Raw genomic sequence first — 18,235 nt, forward strand, 5'->3', positions numbered from 1 at the left:
GCAAGGAACGCCGCTGGAACTTCTCGGGGGGACTCGGGGCTCGCCCAGGTCCTGAAAATCAGCGAAATACACGTTTTAGATCGCGAGCCGATACGCTCCCCTCGCGATTGGCTGCCCCCGGTTACCTCTCGCCGCTTCTAAACGCTCGAGTCGCTCGCAGGGAAGCCGGCCTCGTCCTCTCTTCGTCGCGCGCGAAGCGGTGCGAAGGACTGAAACGCGTGAGAGAGAGAGACGGACGATTCAAATCGCGCCCGTGGCAAGATGGCGGGGGCGTCGACGGGCGCGCTTCCATGAGTCTGGGGACATCTGGTGAATTCCCCCGGCGAGCGGCCAATCGCGCGTCGGGACGCGCCGCCCCGAAATGTCCCCAGCTGCGATGTTTATGAACGTCCGAAGCGTTGGTATCGTCGCGAGAGCGCCCGAACGTTATTGTCGTTATTTGCCATTTGCCGTGAACGCGGACGTCGGCGGGTGTCGTGTGCGCAGCGCGGATTCGAGCTTCGTAGAGGCTTTTCCCCGCAGGGAGGGTTGAATTCTCCGGGCGGTAACTATCCACGAGGTTCCCGCGTTCACCCTACGTCGCACCCGCATCGATTACACATTGCGCACACACGCACGCACACCCCCCCCCCCCACCCCCGCGCGTACACTCTCCGATTTTCGAGCGATTCCCAACCATGTAACGTTTGTGCACTTCTCCTTTTACGATTGAGACTGACCGTACTCATGCTCTCTTCGTGTTAAGACAGATGCTATTTTGTTGAGAAGAAGCGCAGAGGTTTCGGAGCGGCGTGACACGTCCTTCGCGCGGGATTCATCGCGTCGTCGTGGTGGCTCGAATGGCGCGGCGCGCCGGACGCGTTTGATGAGCGGCACGACGAGCACGCCGGTCCGCGCGCGAGCATCGCGTTCTGCCCGGAGCCACGGGTCTTGGTGGGCGCGCTAGGACGCGACGAGCGCCGCCGCGATGATGCACAGACGGGGCGGCAAGCGGATCCGCATGGACGATCCGGTGCCGCCGGAGTACGAGACGCCGATGACGCCGATGACGCCGATGAACGACAACTCCGGCGGGGACGCCAACGACTACAACGCGTACGCGCCGTACAACCAGGCGTCCCAGACGCCGCTGCACAATCCCACGTAATGCGACTGTGGCGTTGTTATTGTTGTCAGTGGGTGAATTCCGTATCTTACGCTGCGGCGAAGATGCTGAAAGTTGGTAGCTCTGTCTCTTTCTAGCTGACCCCTAGGAGAGGCAGACACAGCCGCTCACTTAGCATTTTTGCTACGTCGCAGGATACATAGGTTGCGGTCAAGCTGCTGCTTCGATAAATGCTTCGAAGCGTTTCTCTTCTCTTTCTATCTTTGCTGAAAGAAAAGAGAAGAAGAATACTTTGTAACATTCGAAGCGACAGCTTGACCGCAGCCATAATTGACCCCCAGCTCCGGCTAAAGCTTGGTCGTAATTGCGGCGTATTGTTGTTTACAGTCCGGAGCATTATTCCTCCGAGAGCCACAGTTCGCCGGGCACTCAACAGCCGTACCAGGACCAGTCGGGAAACTTCGACGGCCAGACGCAGTTCGAAGCACCGGCGACGCCGGCGGCGTCCAACATGAGAATCACGAGGAACACGCGCGCCAGGATGCGTGGTGTGTACCAACTTTTTGGTCTATATTTACGTTGAAACAGGGTGTCAACCGTAATCTTTGCCTTTAAAGGTGGCATAGTGCAGCAACCCAAGTACAAAGAAGTCGACACGGACTACGTTCCGGTGCCCAGCAACAGAGGCAGAGGTGGCGGCGGACGAGGACGTAACAAAAGGGCGCACCATTCGCACAGTCTGGAGGACGAAGCTAGTCTTTATTACGTCATTAGAAATAATCGTTCTTCACTCACAGTAAGCTGATCTGTATAAGTAATGTGTGCACGAGAGTGAAAGTTACGTATCTAAACCTCCTCTGCAAATATCGTTTGGCAGACCATTGTTGACGACTGGATAGAAAAGTACAAAAGCAACAGGGAGAACGCGCTGCTCATGTTGATGCAGTTTTTCATCAACGCGAGCGGCTGCAAAGGGCGCATCACTTCCGAGATGCAGCTGACCATGGAGCATGTGGCGATTATTCGCAAGATGACTGAGGAATTCGACGAGGTATACTCCTCGGATTGTAATAACACGACGTGCGCGATGTGAACTTCAGTACGACACTTACGCAATTCTTTCTGTAGGAAAGCGGCGAGTATCCGTTGATAATGACGGGACAGCAGTGGAAAAAGTTCCGCGCGAATTTTTGCGAATTCGTTCAAATCCTCGTGCGACAATGTCAGTATTCGATCATCTATGATCAATTTTTAATGGATAACGTTATCTCTTTACTGACCGGATTGTCGGATTCACAAGTGAGGGCGTTTAGACATACTGCAACGCTTGCCGGTAAATTCTAATTCTTAATTGAAGCAACCGTGCTTAGGAATTTTATCGCAAAATCGATCGTACGCATTAACGAAAAAAATTTCATTTCCAGCCATGAAATTGATGACAGCCTTGGTAGACGTTGCTTTGACTGTATCCATAAATTTGGACAATACGCAACGGCAGTATGAAGCAGAGAGGCAAAAGGCTCGGGAGAAGAGGGCGGCAGACAGATTGGAGTCGTTGATGGCGAAGCGGAAGGAATTGGAAGAGAACATGGACGAAATAAAGAACATGCTCACGTATATGTTCAAATCTGTTTTTGTTCATAGGTATAGGGATACCTTGCCGGAAATACGCGCGATTTGCATGGCAGAGATCGGAGTCTGGATGAAGAAGTTTCATCAAAATTTCTTAGACGATTCCTATTTGAAATATATTGGTACAGAACATTTTTATTATTCACGAACGTTGAGATGAAAGTCGCGCGTTTAATGCATTTTTCACGTTTTGACATGAATCTTGCAGGCTGGACTTTGCATGATAAAGTTGGGGAAGTTCGACTCAAGTGCTTGCAGGCGTTGCAACCGTTGTATGCCTCGGAGGAATTAAAGACAAAGCTGGAGTTGTTCACGAGCAAGTTCAAGGATCGAATCGTCGCGATGACGTTGGACAAGGAATACGATGTGGCGGTGCAGGCCGTGAAGCTGGTTATCTCGATCTTGAAGCATCACAGAGAGATCCTCACTGACAAAGACTGCGAGCACGTGTACGAGCTTGTTTATTCGTCACATCGTGCGGTCGCGCAGGCGGCCGGCGAATTTCTGAATGAGCGTTTATTTCGTCTGGACGATCAAGCCACGGCGGGTGTTAAGACCAGACGCGGCAAGAAACGATTGCCGTATACGCCACTTATACGCGATCTTGTTCTGTTCTTCATTGAATCCGAGTTACACGAGCATGGAGCGTATCTAGTTGATTCTCTAATCGAAACTAATCAAATGATGAAGGATTGGGAGTGTATGACGGATCTCCTATTGGAGGAGGCTGGTCCCGATGAGGAAGCGTTGGACAACCAGAAAGAAACGTCCCTCATTGAATTGATGGTGTGTTGTATAAAGCAAGCTGCCACGGGCGAAGCACCGGTCGGCCGCGGACCCACGCGAAAAATTTTGTCGGTTAAAGAACTCAAGCAAGTTTTCGATGATAAGCAAAAATTGACAGAGCATTTCATTCAAACATTACCATTGTTACTCGACAAGTACAGGGCAGATCCTGAAAAACTCGCCAACTTACTCGCAATCCCACAGTATTTCGACCTGGATATTTACACAAAATCTAGGCAGGAAATGAATTTAGACTCTCTATTAAGTAAAATTCACACAATCGTAGAGAAGATGCACGATACCGAGGTTCTAGATACGGCGGCTAAAACATTAGAACACATGTGCGTGGAAGGACACGCTATCTTCACTAGGTATATATTTTTTTTTCAAATCATGCATATTATGTTATATATCTGTTTAAAGCGTTTAAAATTCAAATTATTTTTTTTATAGATGTGATGTCGCTCGTTCAACCTTAATCGACTCCATTGTAAATAAATATAAAGAAGCGATTGATGAGTATAGAAATTTAATTGAGGGAGATGAGGAACCAGACGAGGATGAAATATTTAACGTTGTCCAATCACTCAAAAAAGTTTCGATATTTTATTCCTGTCACAATATGAATCCATGGGGAATATGGGATTCATTGTACAAAGATATTGAGGATGCGAAGGATCCTTCAAGGTAGGTTTTCTTGTACTTTGGATGGTTACACAAAGTATTTCTTATACATGTAAATTATAATTATCTATTTGTAGAAGCTTGCCAGACAAAGCAGTTAAATACTGTATAAGCGCATGCTACTTCGCCATTTTATGGGGCGAAAATCATTTGATGGAAGCTGTGGACTCTGGAAATCGTGGCGAAGATGAATGCCGGCAGTTGAAGGAGCGATTGCATTCATTTATGGGCTCCATGCGCCATTTCGTCAGTGGCGATAGTAGCAGCGCGGTAATTATAATTTTTACACGAATTCGAAAATGATCAAAGTCACGTTATGAAATCTTTTATAAGAGATATTTATTTTATGTTAAACAGCCATCGCCGCCGATCTTAAGGGAAGTTGCTTACAACACAATATGTGATTTGTTGGTTGTATTTTGCAATCAACTGATTACGCATTCTAACCCCTTGGTACATCAGTTGGTGTATGAGCCAGACCAAGCGATGCAAAACATGCTCAATAGATTTATACAAGAGTATGTTTTCTTCGAGGAAGAAGATGGTAAATAATTTATTATTGTAAATACATTTTATTGGTACAGGGCGTTTTTGAAGGAACGTGCCCAAACCTCTTACAACACCTCTCTCTATATCCATTTCTCTATGTGGCGATCGAACGAAAAACCAACAATGTTTTGTTTGGTTTTGAATCCAGGTCTTCGGGTTACCAGACCAGCGCACAATCCTCTGCGCCACGATCGCCACTAAAATAATTATTTTTATTTGAATTTTCGTCCGAAGAAATCGAGTATCATGATCCAGTTATGTACAGTAACTTTTTCGTTTTGGTTCTTATTTCTATCACGGGATATCTTTTGTATACAAAATTTCTTATATGTGTGAAGCGATTTGTATATTGAACATACATATAAGAATAATATTAAAATACATTAATAGTAATTATTGAAATATATATAATATGAATTTTTATTTATTTGTAGAAGGGCATGATGAACACTCAAAAATTGAAGAACTGCATAAACGACGAAATTTCTTAGCTGGCTATTGCAAGTTAATAGTATATAATATGATTCCCACAAAAGCTGCGGCGGATGTATTCAAGCATTATGTCAAATATTACAACGATTACGGCGACATCATTAAGACCACGTTGGGGAAAGCAAGAGATATCAATAAAACAAATTGTGCGCTAACGATGCAACAAAGCTTAAATATTTTGTACAACGAGATAATGTTCGAAAAGGGCAAGGTCAACAGAAACAGTGAAGAATTCACTGCGATAAAGGTGTGTAGCTATCGACATACCGTTTTGAACTGTAATAAAGTAAAATGTGCTAAAATTTCTCTAATCATGTCTAGGAACTTGCGAAACGATTCGCTTTATCCTTTGGCTTGGACGCCGTGAAAAATCGCGAAGCAATCACGGCCTTACACCGTGCGGGAGTGTTATTTGTCATTACTCCACCGGACGGTGTCGAACAGGATCCCACAGGCCCGCCGCCGAATTTACCATTCCTTGAGATACTGTCCGAATTTACGAATAAGCTTCTCAAACAGGATAAACGTTTGGTGTAAGTATTATTTATTAAACCAAATTTTTCCTCGTATTTTCCTTCTTACACGCTTTTTAAAATGTATCTTATTGCAGACTCAACTTTTTGGATAGACGGTTACAAGCTGGAATGCCATCTTCACGAGGGGAGGATTGGCAGCCTTTACTATTGTACAGAAATAGCTTGTTACACGGTGAAACTGATCAAGTCCCAGTTACAAGCAAACGAGCTTATACAAGACGCAAGAAAGATCACTTAGCAGGTAAAGGATTTTGATTCGCTATGGTTATTTTACACATGCATCTGATACATATATGCATGGAACGCAATTCTGCTTTTTCAAAATTAATTGAATTGGACAGGAAACTGGCAGTATATCATAATATGAATACATTCCTTTTTTTTTTGCCATTTCCATACGAAGATCATTTAATCATTTAATGTATGCTATAGAATCAGATTTAGACTCGGACTGGAACATTCACAAACATTGATAACTACAGAAATAATTGCGTTCGTAATTTTGATTGAAGAAGTATTAAGAGTCAAGCACTTTTAAGGTCTTCTGCGCCCTATCTTCATTGTCTAAACAAATATTTCTCATTGCAGAAGAAGAGGATGCCGATGAACCTGATGAAGGTTCTGATCACGAACTTGCTGGGTGAGTTGGATGTACGAAATAGAAAATTAAGAATCTTATATAATATTTTTTTTATGTTAAATTTGTTAGTATCTTAATTATAATTGCAAGTAACTGTTATATGTAATTGTTCGATAACAAAGAGAAAAAATCAGCAATAATTGATTTAATAGCGCTCGATTATCGTTGCAATAAAATTCAATAAAAACTAAATGCTTGTCTACTAGCTTCTGCAATGCGAACCACATTATAGACATATTTTTGTCATATGATTGTCATATGTATTATTTGTAAAACTGGAAGCGCAGATATGTCTCTAAGCACATACTAATGTGCTCCTTTTATTACTGCTATAAGACATTAATGTTGCTTGCAAAATGTAGACTTGTAGAAAGTGGTAGTTTTATTACTAATATTTTTATTTTATTGCTACTTTTTTATTAATGCTTTATTAATACTATGTATAATATAATCAAACTTTAATATATTACGAACCATCGCTATAAATTTGCGACAAAGATCTAGAATGCCAAATTGATGTGTATCTTAAACTTAATTATTATTTTGACTCATTAAAGTAAATTGATAATTATCATGATTTTATAATTTTCAAACATTAAAGTCGAAGCACTGTTGAGTGCGTGTGTATGTGTGTTTGTGAGAGAGAGACAGGGAGAAAGAGGGAATACGAGATCGAATCAAGTTATACATTTTTAATAAAAAAAATATTTGCGATCTTCTTGCAGTGTAACTGCATGCTTGTGCTTTAATACAGAAATATTTGCTATATAAATATCAACTTTAGATCGCTTATATTATAAAATATTTTGTATACATATACATATTTGCATGAGTAGTGAGTCTAACCGCTTGTTACAGGCGACCTGATCGTTACAAGAGTTAAAAAATATATTTTTAGATGAATATCGCATATGTACCTTAATATTTAAAAGTATATGTAAGGGACAAAAATTGTACAAGATATATATTCTCGATGTAATCTATTATACTTCGTGCCTATTTTAACAACAAATCATTTCTGAACTAGAATAAGAGGTTTATTAAGGAATATATAATATTGTCATATCATATTTTTGAGGTAATTGAAAAAGGTAATACATAGAGAACGATGTGTGTATATTAACGAGATAAATTCAAGTAAGCTTAAAAAGAAACTTTGTATTCTATTTATATATTAATAATACAAATTGGTGCGATAGATATATGAATAAATATTGCTTCGAATAAGACCTACTCCCAGCGCTCCTAAATCCTACTTTATCAAAATTGAAAATTAAAGAACCATTGAAAAGCGCGAGAAACATACTTTATTAATATATAGTAAAATAAAAGAATTGATCACTTGTGTGTGCTTTATATCTCCTGAAATTAATGATGCCTATGTTCCTTTTCACGACACGCCGTTCTCTATACCCATCACTTCACAAATATGTTATCACTATTCATCTACATCATCTCTCTTGATATTGTCACTTTGATTTTCATGTTTCGCATATCAGAAAGTAATATTCATAAGAAAATCTCTAAGTACATGTGTATGTACGGACTTTGTAGCTTTGAGTGTACAAAGCGATCGTACGCGACGTCTCATAATTATGATATTTTTGTCCCTTTATCTTGAGTAGTCAAAATAATTGCACTTCCACCTGAAAATGGGAATCGTTTTCATTTCAGCAAACAGAAGAAAAAGCGTGGTCCACGGAAGAATCAGTGAGTAATTAATTTTTTAATATTTTTATTGAATTAAATACAAACGGAACACGTAATGGCAGTAACGCACTATTTGAAGCATAGATTACTTTTAAATTGTAAAATACATTTGTCTGATAAACGTCAATATACTCATTTCATTTTTCAGAATACCGGTTATAACTAAAGTGGTGATAACACGTGGGCCCAGAACAAATGCTTTCTATGAAAATAATGATGCTGCACAAATGCAAACATCCCCTACAGCGGTCATAGAAGATACCTCGACGAGTCCTTCGCAAGACATTGATAACAGGCTTAAAACTTTACAGATACAGTCAAGGTCGTAAGTATATTTTGTCATGTATTATTTTTTTGCTTTGCGAATGTACAATAAACGGGACATAATTTTGAAGACGGCGAAATCAAGAGCATGTAGAGCACAGGGAATTGCGAAGAACTTCTAGAAACTCGGGGAGGTACGTCGAGGGGCAATATATGGTGAGTTCGTGCAACATTATGATGCCAATAAGTATATTGTCGCAAATTACATATTATGCATTGATTAAAATTAATTGCAGGAATCTGATTCCGAGTAAGAGACATCGTGATTCTTAAAAACTTCGCTGTCTGGTAATCTTAAATTCAGACGATTGGATTGTGATATTCAAAAGCAGCTATGCGATTTGAGAATTACAAAAAAACATACTTAATATGGATAATATAGAGCTTTCAGAGCGAGTATTACTATAATACGTTTTGATAGATGAGTACTATGTTACAAAGCAATATGTAAGAGAAAATTTTAATTTTTCAGCGGAATCAAGTTTTTTTAATTATAAATAATATATGTTATAAATGAAAACATGTATTTCCTTTTTATATAAAAAGAGTATTATAAGAGATATTATATCTTTCTGTCTTTGTCTCTCTATCAACTATTTAATGAATGTTTAAAATAAATAGGTACAACTTATTAGGTTAGTATAGTCATAAGATATTTTATTTGTAATGCATATGATAAACTGGATTATACTTTTACAATTACAATTGCTTTTCTTGTACATTTTGTGATAGTGCTCTGTACACTCGAATGTTTCATAAATTTATAAAATGTTAATTATTTATATATTACATTCTATTTACACATTATCACGCATCATTGCAAAGTTACAACATTCTCAACTCTCTTCCAACACAGAATAATGTCTAACATGATAAAAAAAAATAGAGATAGTCGTAGAGTAAAATTATTATAAATTCTTATTTCATGTAATCTATAACTGATATGCAATGTTTATATAGTATATCCGTGGTTTAGTTGTCGAATTCTTAGTTCATTGTTACGTTCAATATATTGTTACTTTTTTATATATAGTTGTGGCCGTAGTATTTATTCATCGATCCGATTGTAAACGGGATTTGCGAAAAAGATTACTGAGTCGACGACTTTTTGGTGTGCTAGTTGCGTTCTGTAAAAAAAATATGTTTAACATATTACTGTCGCTTAATACAAAGGTTTTTTTTTCGTACTCACTTCGTCTTGCCGTTTTAACGAAAATATGTTCCTTAGCGAGTGCGGAGTGGTCGTTGTCCTTCTGTCCACATTTCGCTCCCTCAAAACTCGTGCATTTGGGCTTTTTAATTCATTACCCTAATACAAATTGATAAAAGAATATTTAGTGACAATATTTATAATAATACGGTTTTATAACGGAATAAAAGCTTTAAATAAATTTATTTGTCTTAGCGAATTTTCGAAAAATAGATTTTTTTTGCAGCCATATGCATAATATGCAAGATATTATAACATATACCAGAATATGCAAATACCTGCAATGATAATCTTCCTCCATTTTTGCTTGGTGTTGGAGGACCAGGCTTTTTATATGATATCTAATGATGAACATCAGAAATCATCACAAACATTACGTGTAAGACGACTACATAAAACGACAAGAACATAACTCACCTGAGATTTATCTTTTTTCCTGGTTTTCTGTTCTGGGAGAAGACTTTGGCTAAGACTATCGTTAAAGTTTTCCTCTGTTGAGGATCCTGTCTATAAAAGAGCACAAATCTTTATAATGCGCATAAATGCACAAAACATACAGAGTACTTGTATATGAAATTAACAAAATATTTAATATATGCGATAAAATCTACTTACTTTAATTTCTTCTTCGGTCAAAGTTGGAGGAAGAAATTGCATTTCCGCTGGATAAGATGATTTTAGATGAGGCTTGCAAAGAGAATTTCTCATTTGTAAAACTGACAAGCGGGTAGTATCCGTGATAGGCACACTGCCTCTTTTCATATCAGCTAAAATAAAGAAGATTGATAAGCAAAAAGGGGACAGTGTAATTGAAAAGCAAAATTTCATTTTTTTCAACGTTAGTATCTCTACGATATACAAAATATACCTAAATAAACATTATCAAAGATTTCTTCTTCGTCCTCCGTTCTGAATACATTGCCCATTGCTTGTATGCTTCTAATACTGTGTCTCCTTTCAAGTGTTTCTTCAGTTATAAGCTTTGTTATCGTATGTGCTTGCTGTGCGTTTTCAGGTAAGATTTCTTGAGTTTCCATTCTGTAATAGATTATTTGTTAAATTGATGTATGTATTTTCTTTACAATATATTTCATTTAAGAACAAAATACACAGTGATACGTACGTGCAAGTCTTACGCGAAATAGTGGCGGCTAGTGGTTGGTCCGCTTGGTATTCTTTGATTCTTGTTTCTAGTTCTTTTAAACGCTGGGAGACATTTTGTTTCTGTTGTTGTTCGATTAAGAGTTTTTCCCCCACGTTCCACAGTTGCGTAGTTAATTGGCTAACGTGTACTTTGTACTTATCAAGTTCTTCTCTCTTCTTCTGGCACATTACTTCCATTTGATCCTGCAACCTTTCTTGTATAATCTTTTCTTGATCCTTATTTAACCTCGTTATTTGCTCATTATAAACTGCTTTCTAAAATAAATTTAAAATTAAATTAACGTAAAGCAACAGTACTGGTTACGCGAAATATGATTCTGAAAATTCTAAAGTATAGATATTTTTCTATTTACCACTTTTTCTTTCATGTCTTCCAGTTTTTGTTCATATGTAGCATGAATTTCTTTTAATTGATTTTCAAGTTTTTGCTTTGCCATCCTGTCTAACTCATCCTTTTCTTCACGTAGCTGTTGATTCTGTTCTTTCAAATGTGTCAACTCTTGGTTCTGTTCTTTTAAATGTTCCAACTCTTGGTTCTGTTCTCTCAAATGTTCCAACTCTTTGTTCTGTTCTTTTAAATGTTCCAACTCTTCTTTGAGGGATTGCACCTCAGCCCCTTCGGGGACTGTCAAATTAGCCATTGACACTGTCTCCGACGACTTTAATTCCTTTATCTCCGTTCTGAGATCATCGATATTTTTCTCTAATTTTACATTCCTCAAACGCATCGTGTCCATTTTAGTTTTTAAATCTTTCTTTTCCTTCGTCAGCTGATTAATTTGAGTTTGTAATTTCTTCTCTACCTCTGCTTGATTCTTGATTTCGCCAGATTTTAAGTTATTGTCGTATAAGGTCGCTAAAGTAGCAAAAGATTCTATCTCTTCTTCAGATTTTATCACGTCAATTTGCAGTGTTTTGTATTTCTCAAACTCTACATCAATTATCATTTTCTCGTCAGAAAATTGATCTTCTTCCACATTCGTTAGTAGGTCCAAACACTCTTTCTCGTGTATTGAGCATAGATAGGTATCGTGTAATTTTTGTTCCGTCCACAAAAACTTCTCCCATAAAATATCACATATAGATTTGATGTTCTCGGAATAATCAACTTGACACTTCAACAATGTATTTTCGAGATTTGCTTTCTTAATTTGCAGCTGTTTAAACTCGTCGCAAACGGAACCCTTAGTACAAAACATATCCCGAAAGTTTATCATTATTTCATTCCACTTTTGCTTGGACAATGTTAAAATTTTATCTAAATCTTTCCGCGTAGCGAAAACTTTCTGCAGGGAATCCTTTAAAGATTCCTTACTTTTTATTAGGCTCTTAAGATAGTTATTCCGTTTCTGCGCTATTATTTCCAATTCTCGTATTTTATTCTTTAGACCGGAGATTTCTTCTTTGTCTTTCACACTGTTCTCTGTAAGTACTTTTTGTCTTGCCAAAGTTTCATTCAATTCAACATTTGCACAAGATAAATGCGAGATAATTTTCTGAGATTTGTGTAACTCATCAAGAGTCATCATAATAATATTTAAAATATTAGTGTTATTATCTAGATTAATGCACTTGTACTTATTCTCTATATTAATGCACTGTGGTAAATCAGGTAACTCAAAATCTGAGCACGTTTCCGTAATCGTAGAATTCAAACATTTCGTTGGATATTCCAACTCTTGGCACAATTTTACAATTTCCGCTTGACTCGCATCCATGTGCTTGCAGTATTCCTTACTAGTTTTAAGCTCTGTGCTCATTGTTTCGAGTGCGTCCTGCAATTTCACCATAGTCTTATTTTGGTTATCAAGTTGATTCTCTAGGTCGAAGAATTTCTCTTGGTACTCGAGCAATGACAATTTTACATCTTCAAGTTCTTTATTCAGGATCTCCTTAGAGTTATCAAAATGTTCTTGAAGCTCTTTTATGTACAAACACTTTTCCTTCAAAGCCGCTTCTTGAGTTGTCAAGACAGCATCTTGGCTGGACCGTATTTCTTGGAGATTAATAATTATCTCCTTCATCTTCTTCTCCGTAGTGTTTGCTTCGTTCGTCAGCTTGTCCATTTTAGCCTGTAATGTCAATAATGCCTCTTCTTTTATTTCTATTTCTTTATCTTTAGCTTCAAGTGTTTCTTTATGAGAACACATAAAATTGTCCTTCTCTGTTTTTAAAGCTGAAACGTCTGAACGTAACTCATTAATTTGTACTTCTTTTAATTTTACCTGCGTCATTGTATCGCTCATTTCCTGATGTGATAAACTGAGCTTATCAGTGGTGTCTTTTAACTCGAGTAATATTCTTGCATTATCTGATTTAAGACTTTCCAGCTCATCATTTCTTTCAGTTTTCATTACTAAATATTGTTCTTCCAGCGTTCGATTTATATCATTTAATTTTTGTATATTACGTCTGGATTCATTTAGTTCGTCAAAGAGAATTCTTTTCGTCTCTTCCAAAGCGTCCATCTTCTCTTTCTTTTCTATTAAGTTTTGTTGTAATGTTGTATTTTTCGTCTGAAGTTTTGATAATTCTTCCTCATTACAATTGAAATTATACTCCAACTTCTCTTTTTCTTCTTGTAACTTGTTATAATTTTGATACAACGTGTGATATTCATGTTGCCACTTTTCAAACGTTTGTTCAACATTTTTTTTATATTTACCAAAGTTTTGTTGAATTCTTTCTTTTAGTAATTTGAAATCTTTATTTATGCTCTGTAGCTCTTCTAATTGTGTCATAGCATGCTTCAGTAGTAATTCTCGATTCTTTAAATTATTTGTTAATTCAAGTACATTTTGTTCCAAAACGAGCTTCTCATCTCTAATCTCTTTTAGAAATTCAATTTCCTGCGAATATGCATGCACAATTTCTTTTTGTTCATTCAATAGCAAATCCTTTTGCTTCTTCTCTTCATTGATAATATCTAATTCCAAGACAATCTGCTTATGTTGTTCTTCTAAAGTTATAACGATTAATTGCTGCTTAAGTAAGTTTGTATTTGCCTCACCTATCGTTGTATTTAATTTCTCGATATTACTTTCATATGAAATACGCATCACATTGCAATTGTGTAACATCGTTTTAATATATTTTGTAAGATCACCAAGTGTCGAGTTATTTAAATCATCAGTTTCAACTTGTATAAACTGATTATCACAATGTAAAATATCTTTTAAACTTTCACTACAGTTTTCGATGGAAGCTTTGTACGAATCTCTTTCATCAGTAAGCTTATGAATGCATGCAAAATGTTCTGTTATCTGCGATTTGGTTTCCGCTAGAGTAGCGCCTAAATTTGAAGAAATAATCTTTTCATTTTCAAGCAATTCATTTAAGTTTTTCATGTCTAGTTTTAAGTTGTCCAATTCTGTATTCAGTGCTATATTTGATTGTTCCATCTCGGATAATATTTTCTCCTTAGAGGAAAGCAAATTATTCAAATCTTCAGTTTGAACAACGAGAGTGGCTTTCTCCACCAGCAAATTTGCAACAGTCGTCTTTGATGTATCCAATTCCTTCTGCACATGATGTAATTCTGTCTGTACCTGATCCAGCGCCTTTAATTTTTCCTGCAAATCTCTATTGGAGTCCATCACCTTTCTGTAATCCTTTGTGAGAACGTTCAATCTTCCTTTTAAAGAATCAACTTGAGCATGCAATATAGCAGATTCTTCTTTGGCTTCTTGAAGTTGAATGTCGATCACAGTACTCAAAGCTTCACTAGTTAAAACTTCGCTAGCGTTCAAGGACTTGGCGACGGAAAATGATGTATCATCAACCTCGAAGCTTCGTTCTGGGTTAACATTTTTATTAAATTCTTTGATATGCATACGGAATTCTTCATTCTGCATTCTAAGTTCTATTAATTCTCGGTCTTTTAATTCGGTTTTATTCGTTAAAGATTCCAAGGACCGTTCGCAGTTTACAAAATTTTCTTTGTAATGCTTAGAAGTTCGGCGCGTACAACACAGTTCCTTCGATAGATTATCTTTTTCTATCTCCAGTTTATTAATTTCATCTTGCTGTTTGCTTAATTGACTTTCTAGATCATTGATATACCTCTTGTAGTAATCCTCCTTCAAGTTATTTTCTGTTGTGTGAGATGGCTGAGGGGTCCTTGGTTTGAACCGTTCTTCTTGCAATTCCTTTATTTTCGCCGATTTTTCTTCAAGCTTCTTCTGCAATTTCCTTATTTTATTGTTCTGCCTCAGTATATCATCTCGTAAATCCGCGTTAGTAAAACGTTCTATTGACAAGTTGCACCTCAACTCTCTCAGCTCTCGAGCGCGTTCCGTCAACATCTTTTTGCTACGTCCGGAACGCGTCAAGGGGGAATTGGAAAAGTCCTCGCGGGGCGGTGTTTGGCGACTATCTACGGCTAATGACATATCCTCTACCTCCATGATAACTTCTTTCATAGTTTCCTTGATAATATCCTTGCCAATAGGCAGGACACTCTCGAGGAACGCTTTAACTCTAACTTGCGTTTCGTTTCTCAAGTTGTCGCACATATTATATTGCAGAGAATGATGTATCGCAAAGAGTGTACGGCACAAATGCAACAGTAACAAAGATGTGATGTATACATGTTCCGTGACATCATCTACATTGACTTTAAAAGAAGGATATTCCTCTGAAAAATGGATAATATAAAGAAATATTAAATCTACCAACTATATACACAAACTGGAGTTTTGAAAAACTAAATTGAATTAATATTGTATTGTTCTCTGTACCATAAATTTATGATATAGTTACATTCATTTTTACTGATGCAAGTTAACTTCAATCTCGGTTTAACTTGTGTTTTATTCTCTTCTAGTTGTAAGAATGAGAAAAACATAAAAAGTAAGTTAAATCAAGATCCCAGTTAATCTACAGGCGATTTTTGGCGACTGTTTGGTACATGTACCAAAGTGTACACTCAGCGTCATGAATGCCTTTACACCTGAAGAAAGATACTAAAGACAACCAAGAGGAAAATCTATTTTAATAAAATGAATTGATCTATCGGAATATATTGAACTTAACGGCTATTTTCAGGTGTAAAAACATTCGTGACGTCGAGTCTACAATCTGGTACACGTACCAATCACCAAAAATCGCCTTATGTTAATAGAAGTAGATATGAGGAAACCAGTGAACTCTATACATACTGGAATGAGTGATCTATTGTTCTGGCTGTTGCCGAGAGAGAGGTGCGTTTGGGTGAATCCTTGTCTCCTTCTAGTACTACCTGATTGGATAGTTGCATATAAATGACGACAAGAAGGGCGTCACTTATATGCGATTATCCAATCAGGTAGTACTAGAAGGAGACAAGGATTCACCCAATGCACCTCTCTCTCGGCAACAGCCAGAACTATAGATCACTCATTCCAGTATGTATAGAGTTCACTGGAGGAAACTAAGCAGTATAATAAACATAAGAATATGCACGCTTGCCTTTTATAAATTTCACAATGTCCTCTTGGTCAAAGCTCTCACGCTTCTTCCACTTTCTGCAACATCGATTCAATGACAGCAGGCTTAGATAACAAGTTTGCATTGGAACATAGCAATATACTCACATTAATGTAAGATAATTGATATAAAATGCTCCATCTTGCAATTCCGTTATATGTCGCACCGGTTTTTCCTGCACTTCCAAGCAGTTAATCTGTAAATTTCAACGTTGGCCCATGAAACATTTCTCTCTCTCTTTGAACTACCGGATATTATTTACATAGATGCAGCTTAAAACTCTAGGATCAATAATTACGATGTTATCTAACGATCGAAAGATTGTTTGAGAAATTGCAGAGTCGAAGTAGAGAGATATGAAAAGTTCATTTGCGACGGCGAAAGGGTTCGAAGGACGAGTATGTTTACACGAACTTCTTCATGTGACAGGGACCGCTTTGTGTGCGTTGATTTTCGTCGAACGTTCATACGCGAAATTGTTACTCACCCATTCTAAGATAACTTTCTCCCACAGCTCCATGATTGTCGGGCATCACCGTGTTGAAAACCAACGAAATGACAGAAGCAGGCTCATCAAAGTACGCGACCTCCGTTACTGTACAGTCGCAAATAATCTATAGAGTTCGTTTGATTTTTCGAACAACGGATGCGTCGCAGTGCAGCCAAGAGCCAAGAGAACCCAGAGTCAGTGTTCCTAGGTTTTTCACGCGCGTGCGCGACGACATAAAGGCCTGTGTCCACGATGCTAGAACTTGGACCAAGTTCTTGGATTGAGAAATTTTTAACCAATCAATTTGTCGGTTTTACGGAAAAGCGGCAATTTTATTGGCTATACGTTTCTCGAACCAAGGACTTGGACCAAGTTCTAGCATCGTGGACATTGGGCTTAAAGCCTCCGCTACAATGATTCTCGGTTCTGTCTACAATGGTCGTACAGTTGTATCGATGGTCGCTTGAGCAGTCGCAAAGTAAGAATTGACCAATCGCAGTCGATTATTCTTACGACTACGACTCTGCGACTCGCATTGTAGACAGAACCGAGAATCATTGTAGCGGAGGCTTAAGACGCTAATACGGCTCTGATTGGTTGGAAACACATTAAGAATATACTTAAGATAATTTTAAATATAAGAACTATGAATACCGGCCATAATATAATACAGATTCGTCCTTTTCTATGTGAATCTCTCCCTCCCCCCCCACACCCGCTCAAATAAAGGTAAACGCTCGGTCTAGATATATCATGTCTATGGTTTGAACTCGCCTCTCGTGGGATCGCAGGGGATCGAGTGTGAGCGACGGGCATGGTTGGCAACAATGGCAACACCGTGAAGTGTGCGTTTCAACAATCGGCGATAACCCGGTGTATTCCGGAAGTCCGCGGCGAGAGTTGCGACCGGCGCGGGCGAGTACGGGGTACTCGCGCGGGATCGGAGCCACGGGGGAGGCGCTCGACGAGCATCGTGGCAGCGGATCTCATATGATCGGCCGCGCGGCACCTCGCGTGAAAGCAACCGCAGCAGCGTCATGGGCTTGATCTCAGATCCGCTTCTGTTCGCGATCGCGCTGCTCGACACGGGCTGCGTGCTATTCCTTTTGGTGTATTACGTATCCTTTTTGTCGCCCGTTCGCATCCTGTCGATCCATTCCAACGGCAGCATCGCGAAGCGGTCGCCTCGAAACGCGCGCGAGGGATTTTTTTCCGTGGACGGAGGTTATACCAGAATTGGCAGCCATGCGGTGGCGCCATTTTCAAACTTCCCTCGGAAGTTTAAAAGCGGAAGGGAATTGCGTTGTGGTCCACTTGGTGCTGCAAATGTTTCAAAGCGTTTTTCTCCTTTAGTAAAAAAAAAGTACTTTGATGCATTTGTAGCATCAAATAGGCCGCAGCCTTAGACACATTTGCGCGTATCCTGAATCTTCTTTTATCGATAAAA

The 18,235-nt window shown here is 38.5% G+C and overlaps 3 protein-coding genes across 5 annotated transcripts in view; 2 read left to right on the forward strand and 1 right to left on the reverse strand.

Moving 5' to 3' along the window:
• The first annotated feature begins 415 nt into the window (after positions 1-415).
• LOC105564250 (cohesin subunit SA-2) lies at positions 416-9,233 on the forward strand. The gene is made up of 19 exons (XM_012016489.1): positions 416-544; positions 746-1,143; positions 1,493-1,653; positions 1,723-1,901; positions 1,983-2,156; positions 2,234-2,438; positions 2,530-2,859; positions 2,946-3,894; positions 3,977-4,210; positions 4,285-4,477; positions 4,565-4,751; positions 5,191-5,495; positions 5,570-5,781; positions 5,859-6,025; positions 6,373-6,424; positions 8,099-8,134; positions 8,283-8,459; positions 8,530-8,614; positions 8,695-9,233. Exons 2-19 carry the CDS (start codon positions 968-970, stop codon positions 8,710-8,712), a joined length of 3,840 nt encoding a protein of 1,279 aa, XP_011871879.1. The 5' UTR covers positions 416-544; positions 746-967; the 3' UTR covers positions 8,713-9,233.
• An 89-nt stretch (positions 9,234-9,322) lies between these two features.
• Positions 9,323-17,185, reverse strand: LOC105564249 (myosin-J heavy chain). 3 transcript variants are annotated; one of them, XM_012016485.1, is made up of 11 exons: positions 16,786-17,185; positions 16,406-16,494; positions 16,281-16,336; positions 11,186-15,468; positions 10,792-11,087; positions 10,537-10,706; positions 10,284-10,435; positions 10,086-10,175; positions 9,947-10,009; positions 9,651-9,767; positions 9,323-9,585 (listed from the first exon to the last, which is right to left on the reverse strand). In XM_012016485.1, exons 1-11 carry the CDS (start codon positions 16,816-16,818, stop codon positions 9,511-9,513), a joined length of 5,424 nt encoding a protein of 1,807 aa, XP_011871875.1. In that variant the 5' UTR covers positions 16,819-17,185; the 3' UTR covers positions 9,323-9,510. The 3 variants fall into 3 exon arrangements, with proteins under 3 accessions (XP_011871875.1, XP_011871877.1, XP_011871876.1); XM_012016487.1 differs by lacking the exon at positions 16,786-17,185 and adding an exon at positions 16,597-16,716; XM_012016486.1 differs by lacking the exon at positions 9,947-10,009.
• A 397-nt stretch (positions 17,186-17,582) lies between these two features.
• LOC105564251 (protein cornichon homolog 4) overlaps positions 17,583-18,235 on the forward strand; it is a 3,422-nt gene continuing 2,769 nt past the window's right edge. The window contains exon 1 of the mRNA XM_012016490.1: positions 17,583-17,906. Within this exon, the coding sequence (XP_011871880.1) occupies positions 17,826-17,906 (81 nt within the window). The 5' untranslated portion in view covers positions 17,583-17,825. The remainder of the gene's footprint in view (positions 17,907-18,235) is intronic.

This window comes from Vollenhovia emeryi, unplaced genomic scaffold, assembly GCF_000949405.1.
Source record: "Vollenhovia emeryi isolate VEMERY1.0 unplaced genomic scaffold, V.emery_V1.0 DF939167.1, whole genome shotgun sequence".
NCBI lineage: Eukaryota > Metazoa > Arthropoda > Insecta > Hymenoptera > Formicidae > Vollenhovia > Vollenhovia emeryi.

What these genes read in the sequence shown, in the direction of transcription:
- LOC105564250 (XM_012016489.1), top strand. Translation starts at nt 968, where the DNA reads ATGATGCACAGACGGGGCGGCAAGCGGATCCGCATGGACGATCCGGTG. An exon ending in ATAATCGTTCTTCACTCACA is followed by an intron (nt 1,902 to 1,982) that starts GTAAGCTGATCT and finishes ATCGTTTGGCAG; the next exon opens with ACCATTGTTGACGACTGGAT. An exon ending in AAACAGGATAAACGTTTGGT is followed by an intron (nt 5,782 to 5,858) that starts GTAAGTATTATT and finishes ATCTTATTGCAG; the next exon opens with ACTCAACTTTTTGGATAGAC.
- LOC105564249 (XM_012016485.1), bottom strand. Translation starts at nt 16,818, where the DNA reads ATGGAGCTGTGGGAGAAAGTTATCTTAGAATGG. An exon ending in AGAAAGTTATCTTAGAATGG is followed by an intron (nt 16,495 to 16,785) that starts GTGAGTAACAAT and finishes TGAAATTTACAG; the next exon opens with ATTAACTGCTTGGAAGTGCA. An exon ending in CATTGTGAAATTTATAAAAG is followed by an intron (nt 15,469 to 16,280) that starts GCAAGCGTGCAT and finishes TCCATTTTTCAG; the next exon opens with AGGAATATCCTTCTTTTAAA.